Source organism: Neophocaena asiaeorientalis, unplaced genomic scaffold (assembly GCF_003031525.2).
Source record: "Neophocaena asiaeorientalis asiaeorientalis breed wild unplaced genomic scaffold, Neophocaena_asiaeorientalis_V1.1 scaffold92, whole genome shotgun sequence".
In the NCBI taxonomy this organism is placed as follows: Eukaryota; Metazoa; Chordata; class Mammalia; order Artiodactyla; family Phocoenidae; genus Neophocaena; species Neophocaena asiaeorientalis.
The window spans coordinates 2,613,910-2,626,614 of NW_020174057.1; the positions used below are offsets into that span (position 1 = coordinate 2,613,910).

General features: G+C 44.5%; 1 protein-coding gene across 1 annotated transcript in view; it reads left to right on the plus strand.

Annotated features, from left to right (window-relative positions):
* TMCC3 (transmembrane and coiled-coil domain family 3) overlaps positions 1 to 11,419 on the plus strand; it is a 69,439-nt gene extending 58,020 nt beyond the window's left edge. The window contains exons 2-4 of the mRNA XM_024754422.1: positions 446 to 1,362; positions 4,147 to 4,282; positions 9,379 to 11,419. Coding sequence (XP_024610190.1) covers positions 446 to 1,362; positions 4,147 to 4,282; positions 9,379 to 9,681 — 1,356 coding nt within the window. The 3' untranslated portion in view covers positions 9,682 to 11,419. The remainder of the gene's footprint in view (positions 1 to 445; positions 1,363 to 4,146; positions 4,283 to 9,378) is intronic.
* Positions 11,420 to 12,705: the final 1,286 nt, after the last annotated feature.

A 12,705-nucleotide genomic window follows, 5' to 3' on the forward strand; every position in this document is an offset into this window, starting at 1 on the left:
CCCTCCCTTCCTTTTTTTTTTTTCCATTTTCGTTTTAAATGATTGAGTACCGAATTGGGTTCATTTCCCATAATGGTGAAGTTCACTGTGAATGGGGCATGGCAGGCATCCCAGTTACCTGGGCACTTTGGGAAACCAGAACAGACTTGATAACCTCATCTCATTATGTATTTTCTATCCTGGCAACCAAGAGTTACTATCTAATCAGGCAGAAAGTCAGATACCCTGGCAGTGGTGAATCTCATCGTTCGTATACGTGGGTGCAGGAGGAGTTGGGTTGTTCTGCATTCAACTTGAGAGGATAGTAGGGAGTCTTTATCTTTCGAATACTTGCAGTTTGAAAATCTGGGGCGTAAAGTATGTCTGTTGTGGGTGCACAGATTCCGTCACAGCGACTGTCTTTTCGACTTCTAGTCTTAGAGTGCTTCTTCCCTGTCTCCTCCAGGTAGAACGTCATGACATGAATACCCTAAGCCTTCCCCTGAACATCCGCCGAGGCGGGTCGGACACCAACCTCAACTTTGATGTACCAGATGGCATCCTGGACTTCCACAAGGTCAAACTCAGCGCGGACAGTCTGAAGCAGAAAATTCTGAAGGTCACAGAGCAGATAAGAATCGAGCAAACGTCCCGCGATGGGAATGTCGCAGAGTATCTGAAACTAGTCAGCAGTGCAGACAAGCAGCAGGCTGGCCGCATCAAGCAGGTCTTTGAGAAGAAGAATCAGAAGTCGGCCCAATCCATTGCCCAGCTGCAGAAGAAGTTAGAGCAGTATCGCAGAAAGCTCCGGGAGCTCGAGCAGAACGGGGCCCCCAGGAGCTCAAAGGACATTGCCAAGGACAACCTGAAGGACATCCAGTCCCCTCTGAAGGATGCCCAGGCCAAGGCTCGCACCGCTCCCCACAGCCTGGAGAGCAGTAAGTCGGGCCTGCCGGGGGTGTCCCTCACCCCACCCGTGTTCGTCTTCAGCAAGTCCAGAGAGTTCGCCAACTTGATCCGGAATAAGTTTGGCAGTGCCGACAATATCGCTCACCTAAGAAACTCCTTGGAGGAGTTCCGGCCCGAGACCAGCGCCAGGGCCTACGGGGGCAGCGCCACCATCGTGAACAAGCCCAAGTACGGCAGCGACGACGAGTGCTCGAGCGGCACGTCAGGCTCCGCCGATAGCAACGGGAACCAGTCGTTTGGGGCCGGGGGCACTGGTGCGCTGGACAGCCAGGGCAAGCTCACGGCCATCCTGGAGGAGCTCAGGGAGATCAAGGACACCCAGGCGCAGCTGGCCGAGGACATCGAGGCGCTGAAGGTGCAGTTCAAGAGGGAGTATGGCTTCATCTCTCAGACCCTGCAAGAGGAGACATACAGGTATTTCATGCTCTTCTCTTCACATTCTTTCAGGAGCACGAGTTACTACCTGCGGAGAGATTGCTCGAAGGTGATATGCTAGTGGTTGTATTTTCTGTAAATATGGATATAGGTCAAAAGGCATTTAGGAATCGATAGTTCTTTCCATACCTTGCGATTCTTAGTTTTGTAATTTGTGACTTGAAGCCTGACAGCTTAGAGAAAGACCTTATACATGTGGGTCTGTTAAAATATCACTATATAGTCGATGACTCGTGCATATTGAGCTCCTGATTCAGTAGGCTGCTGTTATGAGGTCTCGGTACACTAATTCGTAGATCTGTATTTGATTTCCCTCCATAATAACTATCAAGTAAAAAACGAATTCATTGTCCAGCTAGGTAGCTTTTGTTTGGTACATAAATCTTGAAGTCTTTATATAGTGTATTTTTTTACGATATTGTATTTTGCTCAGTAAACTTTTCACCCTAAATGAAGAGCTTTCAAAAGGAATCTTAAGATTATAAGTATAATCAATAATAAATTCAAATCTTGTGGATTATATTAGCTAATTTTTAAAGTCTGGTGTTGTGTAGGCTGGCTTTTAGGTGCCTCTAGCTTAACAAGTGTGTATGCCCAAGTATGAGGTGATTTTCCACCATTTTCCCAATAAAAATATGCACCCCCAAGTTTTTTTGTCAAATAAATGTTAACTTCTAAAAATGTAGATTAAAAAGTGAATGCCTAGGGCTTCCCTGGTGGCGCAGTGGTTGAGAGTCCGCCCGCCGATGCAGGGGACACGGGTTCATGCCCCGGTCTGGGAAGATCCCACGTGCCGCGGAGTGGCTGGGCCTGTGAGCCATGGCCGCTGAGCCTGCGTGTCTGGAGCCTGTGCTCCGCAACGGGAGAGGCCACAACAGTGAGAGGCCCGCGTACTGCAAAAAAAAAAAAAAAAAAAAGTGAATGCCTATTACATATGGTAAGAGTTAAAAATTTAAATTTACTTTACACGTTTTTTATGTGATATATGATTTTATATATGTGTTAATTTAGAGATGTGGCTTTTTTTGGCTGTCATATTTTATGAAATGATTTTTTTAAAACTTTGCACCTACATCTTTGACTTTGGATTCTTTGTCCCATAAGAACTGTTTCTGCGTCACAGTGTTTCCAGATAATATTGACTTTAATTCCATTCAGATAGTTTGGGATACAGCACCCTTTGGATCCCTTTATTTCAAATCACAAGTATCCGTTAGGACAGCTTTGGCTCTCATTTGTTATATAACATGTTTGTAATCTCCATGATTTGGTCACTCACTATATTACTTCCTTTAAGAGATCTTTATTTTTTTTTTAGTTTTTATTTTACATTGGAGTATAGATGACTAATAATGTGTTGGTTTCAGGTGTACAGCAAAGTGATCCAGTTATACATATATCTATTCTTTTTCAGCTTCTTTTCCCATATAGGTTATTAAGAGTATTGAGTAGAGTTCCCTGTGCCATATAGTAGGTCCTTGTTGATTATCTATTTTATATATAGTAGTGTGTAGACATTAATCCCAAACTCCTAATTTATCCCTCCCTGCCACCTTTCCCCTTTGGAAATCATCAGTTTGTTTTCTAAGTCTGTGAGTCTGTTTCTGTTTTATAAGTAAGTTCATTTGTATCATTTTTTTTTAGATTCCACATATAAGTGATATCATATGATATTTATCTTTCTCAGTCTGACTTATTACTTCACTTAGTATGATAATCTCTAGGTCCATCCATGTTGCTGCAAATGTCATTATTTCATACTTTTTTTATGGCTGAGTAATATTCCTTTGTATATATGTACCCTGTCTTCTTTATCCATTCATCTGTCGAGAGATTTTTTAAAGGCTTGCTTACAAAACACCAACATTGGGCACCTATGAAGTCCTACCTGAGAAAAATCATTAAATCTATATTAAAGTGTTTTTTAAAATGATTCTATGAGGTGACTAAGCGTCTAAAACTGGCGTTGATCGAAGTCATCCAGGCTAATGCACCTTCCCCAAATAGTGCTTCCTGTTTCCAAATAAATATTACACGGTTTCAAATACAGTACAAAATTCCCCTTCTCTGAGGGGATTGGGGGGTGGGAATGGGAATCTTTGTGCTTCTGTTACTTTAGATTTGGACTTTAGGAAGTGCCACCTGATAAGCCATCTTTAATTTGCAAGAAGCATGATTTTTTAATTGACACTTAAGTCCTAAGAGCTGACACATGTATTCGGAATCACTGTGTGCACTGGGAAATAAGTGGAATTGGCACCAGCATAGAAATCGGTCATTTCCTTACAGCCTCTCTGGCGCAGGAGAGCTGTGGCCGTGAACCATTAGGCACTGTGGGGTCAGAAGAGGGAAAAGCACCAGGATGCCAGTGGGTCCTCGCCTTTAGCAGGATGACTGACAGCCCTGTCTCCTGACCAGCCCTGGTGAATGTGCCAGTGATAAGGCCTGTCCTGTTGTCCCCACAGCCAGACAAGGTGTTGGTCTGATGTGGGTGGAAAAGCCAGGTTTCGTTTGCATGAACCCTCAGCGGTGCGGACAGAGTTAAGACTGCAGAGACCAGTCCTTTCTGGAGCTAGAGTTCAGTGTTTTCCAAAAGCATGTTCCCCACAGCTTGACTTACTTTTTTGGAAGCACAGTCTGCCTGGGGATGAGAGCAAGCCAAGGGGCACTGGTGACAGTGAGACACAAAGGATGTCATTTTCTAAGTGCTGTCAGAACACCTTTGAAATGTCACGTTCAGAATCACCTCCTCTCTTTGGAAAGGTACGAGCGACTGGAAGACCAGCTGCACGACCTCACGGACCTGCATCAGCACGAGACGGCCAACCTGAAGCAGGAGCTGGCCAGCATCGAGGAGAAGGTGGCCTACCAGGCCCACGAGCGGTCACGGGACATCCAGGTGCCTTTCCTCTCCCCACTAGAGCTCACGTGGGCTCTTCCCAGCCTTTCATTCATTTAACAAACTAAGTGCATTACCCCCAAGCCCGAAGGGATTTCTGGCACGTGGAGCAAACATTTATTCTTCACCGTATTAACCCCATTAGCTCATGTTATAGACATTAAGCTATATTCTGTTTACTTTCTGCCTGAATTAGTTAGCAGATATTTATTATCTACCCCAAGCCTATCACCGATACTCTACTCTCCCCACCGTCACCACAGTTTTTTACAAATTTTAAATCTTGCCTTCGACATGCTCACCTAGGTGGAGGGTCAGAAGTAACACAACTGCCAGTTGGCTCAAGACAATGTGAACAAGGGCCAAATCACGTGACGCAGACTCTGAAAGCCTCAGAAATTTAGGCGTGCAGTGCCCAGCAAGCTATGGACAAGTGGGGTAGGGGTCCACTTAGTGGTCAGACACTGGACTTCAGTCCCAGCCATTTACCAGCTTCATGGTCCTGAGCAAGCCTTAAGTCTATTTGCTCATCTCTAAAATAATAGCTTTCATATTTGTGGGAATTTCAAGCAGTTCAGTGCATACCGTGTTCCAAGCACTATCAAAGCACTTTACATGTCTAATTTCCCCATCTGTTCCTCACAACAGCCCTTTGAGGTAGTTTTTGTTATTCTCTTAATTTCTCAGATGTGCAGACCAAGGCACAGAGAGGTTAAGTGACTTGACCAAGGTCTTGCAGATAATCCTTGAGTAATGAATGTGAATAAATGTCCTGGAGAAGGTGGGACTTGAAGGTGGGTGGGATCCTGATGGATGGAGGGAAGGGGTAACTGGATGAGTATAAACAAAGGCATGCTCCAGTATTAATGTGATACTAACGCTGTAGTGAAGCAACCCTAGGCTTCTTGAGCTCCTTTTTTTAGGGGTACTAGAGGGTCTCTTTCCCCCTCAGTTTTTATTCTGATACCATTGACATATAATTGTATTAGTTTAAGGTGTACAATATAATATTTGGTATGTGTACATGTTGCAAAATTATCACCACAATAAGTTTAGTTAACATTCATCACCTCACATAGTTACAAATTTGTTCTCTTATGATGAGAACTTTTAAGGCTTACTCCCTTAGCAAGTTTCAAATATACAATACAGTGTTGTTAACTATAGTGACCAAGCTGTACAGTACATTCCCCAGGACTTATTCACCTTATCACTGCAAGTTTGTGCCTTTTGACCCCTTTCATCCATTTTACCTCCCTTCCCCTTTTAGATTCTGCCAGATAAGTGAGATCATACAGTAATTGTTTGTCTCTGTCTGACTCATTTCACTTAGCAAAATACCCTTTAGGTCCATCCATGTTGCTGCAAATGGAACTATTTCTTTCTTTCTCACGGCTGCGTACTGTGTGTGTGTGTGTGTGTGTGTGTGTACCTCATTTTCTTTATTCGTCCATCAGTGGACACTTGGGTTGTTTCCATGTCTTGGCTATTGTCAATAATGCTGCAATAAATATGAGGGTGTGGATTTCTCTTCTAGGTACGGATTTAATTTCCTTCAGGTATATACAGAGAAGTGGGATTGCTGTGTCGTATCGTAGTTCTATTTTTAATTCTTTGAGGAACCTCTATAGTGTTTTCCATAATGGCTGCAGTGATTTACATTCCCATTGATCACCTTTTTAAAGAAAAAAACAAAAAAGTATACTCTCCCAGTCATGCTCAGCTTCAGTTTTACAAATTTTCTTTGTAGGCCGTGCTTATTTTCTCCAGCCCCACTTTACAAGGGGCTGAAACATAAGGAGAGATTTCTCCCACAATGTGTAAGCCAGACTTTTAGCCACCCACGTTTTGTTCCACACTGTGTCTAGGGCTGAGCCTGTGCTAATCCCAGACGTCTACTTGGACAATTCTGGGAGCCACAGCATCAGACTTGTTTGCCTCTGAGGACCCTGGTGCAGAAGACACTTGGGGGATTTCTGCCCCTGCTCTGGGCTAGGAGACTTAACTTCACTGCTGACTGGTTTAAAAAATGGGAACCCATTTAAATGTGAAGTGTTGCCAGGTGAACAGTGCAGTCTGTTTTATTAGAGCATTCTGTTTTAGAATACGTCTGGGATGCCACTAGCTGATGTCTAAATATATGGTTTTCTTATTTAGGGGATTGTTTGGGTTTATATTATTATTCCTTTTTTAAAGAAACATACTTTAGAGATGGAGGGGTAAGATAAAGGGAGGGACTTCACAAAGAGAGCTTAAAAATTTAGAAGAGTTCATTTCAGCATTTTCTAGTTTCACCTTGTAGCTCAGAAGTGCAAAGAGGATGCCTGTGTGAGTGACTGGAGGGCCTTTCTTGTTAGGATAGTTAGAATCCTGGCTCTGCCTCTTACTGTAAACCTGCACACATCAGCACTGTGCCTCAGTTTCCTCATCTATAAAATGGAAATATTAATGAGCTCTACCTCAAAAGGCTGTCAGGAGGATTAAATGGGATAAGACATGTAAAGTACTTAAATCTTTACCTGACACATCATAAGCGGATAAAAATAAATACTGGCCAAATTTTGTATTTATTATGTATGAGTAGCCATATTTCTTGAGGCTTTTGGCAGTTGGACCTGCTCAGCTTCCTGTTTATTTCTTGTTTCTTTTGTTCTTATAGGCAGGTTTATACAAGATGATGGAGTCATATAGATGAGAGTGACTGTTGCCTATAGGGATGCAAGAGTTTTGTTGTTGTTTTAAAATGCAAATGAGTTTTTTAACCCTGAATTCTCAATTAGAAGAGTTTAAAGATAATCCTGTCCTCTGTCCTTATCCCCAATAAGTTAAATACTGGGCCCGAGGAAGTACTAAAGATTGTGGGGCTGTATATCTCTTAGTGGGTGCTGTGACCCAAATTCCTTACGAATTCACTGCTTAATTTTCTTGGATTTTCCTTTTGGTAAAAATTTTGACAGAAGTTCTAAGGCAGTTCTAGGATTAGTCTATTTGTATATGTAATTCATCAACCCAATCACAGATGAATGAATTTGCCTAAAGTGTTGATCTTTTATCCTATTCTATCACCTTTTCCATGCCGTGCCTAAAAGAGAGGACACCATGGGCCTAAGTATTTGAAAAGAATGCATGATATTGGGGACACTTGCCTGTCATTGTAGAAAGCCAGAACTTTTTAGAATGTGAGATCTGAAGAAGTTGTACCTTTTTTGTTGGTAGCCTGTGTAATGGAAGTTCCTATGGTAACAGAGAACCCTTGGCCCATAGAGTATGTTCAGCAGAAGGAAAGTAAATAAGTTTTGGAGCCATTATGCTCGTTTAAAACCTGAAAACATGACTGGATTTTAATTGAGCAAACACATATTGGTAAATGAATTGGAAAACAGGCTCGTGAACTAAAAGGAGCTCCTTGTACCACCTCTACTTCGATCCTTTTCTCCCGAGAGGTGTAAGGTTTTTCTCTCTCAAGCCTCATATCCCATTACTGGCATCCAGTCTGGAGCATTCAGCCAGCACGTACCTCCTGCTGTGGATAACAGCGCGGTGCAGGTGTGGTCCCTTGGTTAGGGACAAGGGCCAGAGGGAGACTTGACATAGTCTGGTGGGTCCAGGAAGGTGTCCCTCGGTATGTGACCATCAATGTGGGACCTGAAAGATGGAGGGGAATGGTGTGTGGGGAGGCAAACCTTTTGGGCACAGCACACTGCGTGTGCAAAGACCCTGAGCATGGTCCTTTTCAGAACTTCAAAAAGCCGGTATGGCCAGAACACAGTGACGGGGGAGGGAGGAGGGAGGAGTCTTACCAGGTAAGCAAGGCAGGAGACAGTGGCTAGGCCTGGACCACGTTAAAGATTTAAAAGGTTCTACAAGAAGGAGTGACATCAGATATGCGTCTTTCAAAGATCACTTGGGCTGCTGTGTGGAAAGTGGATTCATGAGGTTGAAGACCAAGAGGGTGTGAAGAGAAATGAGTGGAAAGTTACTGCAGGTGGAGACTCTGATGACTGAGGTGGGGGGTTACTGTGGGAGGAGAGAGAAATGGACCAGTTAAGCTAAATACCAGGTGTTGCATCGGAGGGGCCGGCTGCTGGATTAGATGAGAGGGGTGTCAAGGCATACCTCTCACGTTTCTCACATGACAACTTGGTGCATCAGGTGCTGTTTTCTGAGAAGAGGAATTGGAAGGGAAACGGTTGATGGCAGGAGCGGGGAAGGTGCAGACATGAATCCACAACTGGCCATGGTGCATTTGAGGTGCTTTTAAGAAGCTCAAAGTGGAGATGTCCAGGACGCATGTAGACACATGAGTCAATCTCAAGAGAGACAGCTGGGCTGGAGATACTTGGAGTCGTCCGTGTCTAGTAATCAAAGCCTTGGCAAGAATGAGATCTGGGGAGAAGCTATAGCTTCAGTTAGTGCCCTGGTAACGCAGCGTTCGAAGAGCAGCCATGAGAGCCCCACAGTCAGCCGGGCCCCATCCCTCCCTCTGTCCTCCACTGGTCTGTAACAGGTGCACATGGACTGAGCAGTGGAATAAGGACTAGCAGTTGGTGGGACTTCCCTGGCAGTCCAGTGGTTAGGACTTTGTGCTTCCACTGCAGGGAGTCCCAGTTCGATCCCTGGTCAGGGAACTAAGATCCCACGTGCCGTGTGGCACAGCCAAAAAGAAAACAACAAAACGACTAGCAGTTGGAGATGTCACCTACCCCGTGACTGGAGTTAGTCACCTGTCACAAAACGGAATCCCACCCCTCTTCTGGTTTGTCCCTGATGGTTCCACCAGATGCCAGTATTTTATGCACTTTATTTTAAATATAGATGGAGTCAAAAATACCTAACCGTAATTCCTCATTCACGGTATTTCATGGCTGTAGATACACGCGCGTTCTGTCTGTGAATGACAGGATAAAGTGAGCCTTGGGATTCTTGTCTTACTTCTCTGTCTGTCATCACCGTCATCATCGTCATCATCGTCAGTTCGAAGCTGCACAGGCAGCAGCATCCTTAGCTGGGTGGCCCTCGCGCACGTCCCAGCTCACGCGCACGTGTTGCTGGTGATCTCAACAGCATTTGATCCTCGCTCTCCCTCTCGCCCACAGGAAGCCTTGGAGTCCTGCCAGACTCGCATTTCTAAGTTGGAGCTCCACCAGCAGGAGCAGCAAGCCCTGCAGACAGACACCGTGAACGCCAAGGTCCTCCTGGGGAAATGCATCAATGTGGTCCTGGCCTTCATGACTGTCATCTTGGTGTGTGTGTCCACCATCGCCAAGTTCATCTCGCCCATGATGAAGAGCCGCTTCCACATTCTCGGCACCTTCTTCGCTGTGACTCTCCTGGCAATATTCTGTAAAAACTGGGACCATATTCTGTGTGCCATAGAAAGGATAATAATACCAAGATGAAGCCGCTGGTTCCTGTCCTCATGTTCTTTCAAGTTTTTATTTTGGAGAAAATTCTCTCCATACTACCGGATTTTAAAATGAACGTTTGTGCCGACGGAAGATTACAAGGGCCACAGCTGCGCATTGTAGATAACTGCAGTTCTCTTCTCTCGGTAGCACTTGTCAGCTGGGTCCCTGTACGTGGTTACCATGAATCTGTTGCCATGCTCTCACCACGTTGCTCACTGCCTTAATCAGACCAGGCTTCCTGCCCACCTGCCTAGTCCAGCATGGTCAGCCTCTGGTTGCTGAGCACTTGGTGTGATTAGTGACCCAGAAGGGATTTTAAATCTCTCTCTCTTAAGTCTCTGTCAAAATTGAGCTGCACTCTTCCTGGCGGTTGTGTTTTCCCCGCGTCCTATAAGCAGCGAGGATGTGGCATGACTTGGGGAGGTGAAGAAGCATAGGCGTTGCCCACGTGAGCACGTGTGGCCCGTGGAAGCACAGTAAATCCCATGTAATCCGCCCCACTGTTCACTGATGACCATAGGTCCCATGTGTGCCCAGTGTCCACAGTGGTCAACTGTTCGTGACTCTCTATCACATGGAAATCTTATAACACACCTGTTGATCCATCAAAAGTCTAACTTAAGTGTTCAGTTTCTCTTTAAATGATAAGACATGAAGATTTATGAATGGGCCTTACCTTCTTATACCCAGGGAGCCGCACTCCTGATTTCACATTCACTGGTTGTCTTATGCACCACCTTCAAGGCATGTAGAGATGCTTCCAAAGCATCTTTAACATGAAATTGATGTCTGGTAGGCACTACACTGGAGGTTTGTGTTTGGGCACATCTTCACTGTGATGCGCCCCTCTGCGATGTGATTCACTTTCTACGATTTGCTTTATTCAGTCTGTGAGGGACAGCAAAGCTTACTCAGTAAATGAAAAAGGATGCCCACGTTGCAGTGTTTTTGTTTCTCTTCAAGGACAACAGAATCGTAGCTTATAAAGCTAAAGTGCCCTGAGGTAGGTACACTGGAAAAGGGGAAGAAAATATGACGTGTGATCTAACTGGGTGGCAGCTAGATGAGTGGTTGCAGGTCACCTGGATGAAGATTGAGGGAGGGTCCTCGTCAGACCTTGAAAGACCAGCAAGAATAAAATAAATTAGATCCAGTGTCTGAGCCAAGGTTGCCATCTCTCTCTTAGCATAAGTTCTGAGGGAATACATGGAGTGGCCACACTTTCACTCCATGGAAAGTCAACGTCTTTGGTCTGTTTGGGGGATGCCATTCACTACCTTGAGCCCAGATAATATTTTCCTTTAGATCTGTTTCTCTGCATATATAACAGAAAGGAAGTCCTATGAGATTTTAATGGAAACTCTTGTTCAGCCCCTTCTCACACCAGCTGTTTTGTTATCTGAAGGCATAAAGAAGCATGTTAGTGTACATTTTCTTCCAGAAAACATCAAATCGCCTGGATTTAAATTTTAAGTGTAATATTTTGCAAATAGCTGCTCTTAGGGAAATCTCCTGAAAAAAATGTGACATAAGCCATGATTTGAGGGAACGGAATAGTCAGGCGTTTGGTACAAGTCCAGTGTGGGTGAGGCTCATACAACTTAAGCTTGCTTTTTTTTTTTTTAAGTTTACAACTCAGTGGTGTTAGTCAATTCACACTTAGGCAACTATGATTACTATCTAATTCCAGACTTGAGCTTTTAAAAACAATAAACATCATTTCACAAAATCTTTGGCTTAAAGTATCTTGCATTCAGGGAAGAGGGAGTCACAGTCCCACCCCATCTCATGGCTGTGTCCCCTTTCACTGCCAGGCTCTCCCCTGGTCTCCCAAGTTGGCTGTAAATACACTGTGATCCATCCAGTCCAGGGGACAGAAACAGGTTGCAGATCCAGGGAAGGGAGAGAGGAGCAATGCTGTGCTTCTTTTTGCTTTTCCGTTTTCATGGCCAGCATTCCCTGTTGTCTGTGGGCTGAGGGCCGGGTGTAGCTTAGGCCCTTGAATCAAGATGGCTCCGGGATGGGCTCCTCTTGATGTCTGTGAACATTTCTGAGGCACTTTGGAGATGCCAGGGGGTAGGGCGGGTGTAGATGGCTGCTGGTAGTTTAGAGAGAAAGAGTGAGATCCCTGGCCCTTCCCTCCAGGTAGGCATGGGCCTCCTTCTCACGCCCCAACACTCTGCTCCGTCGCTCAGCCAGACCTGTGATCAGTGTGTCTCCTCCCCGGGGAGAAAGGTGGAAAAGAAAACAGAAAGCAACACAATTCACCACCTCCAGGCTGGAGCTGTTAACAGAAGCTGCTTGAAACTGACTCTCTTCTGAAATACTGTAGGGTCTAAATCATCCCACCTGATCATGAAATTTTTTTGTTTTTTAAAGAATTCATATTTCTGGTGATTCTCATTAGATTTCAGAAACCTTGTTTTCGCTTGGATATGCTCAACCTACACAGTGTATTTATTTTAGAGTCTCATTGAAAGTTCTTGAAGCTTTTTAATAAGATGATATCCTCCAAGGAGACTTTCACTCCACAGTTTATTATTTTCTTCTTAAAGAATAAACTTTCCCACGGTTGCTGCTTTTCACTCCAAGGAGATTAAATAAAATGTTATAAATATGCAATGAAAATAGTGCTCTAGCTATGACATACCCTGGAGGAGTTGGATATTCAATATACGTTTAACGAATCCTCTTCCCCACCTTTCGTTGGCAGTCAGCGTCATGTGCGTACCCATGTGCGTACCTAGAGATGAAAGCCAGCCGTGGGGTGGGTAAGCGCCGGCTCCCTCAGTGAACTTAACTGAGTGGTTGAAGATGCTGGGCATTGGGTTCTAGCACTGGATTGTTCGGTGCATGTTATTTTCATGATCACCAGGATAATGATAGTTTGCTGAGGACAAAACAGAAACCTAAGAATACTCTTGTGGGTTTTGAATTGGTTATTCCCGCTTACACTTTGAGTATGATTGAGTCGGAACAAAACATCCCCCCCACTCATTCCCCCCCCACCAAAAA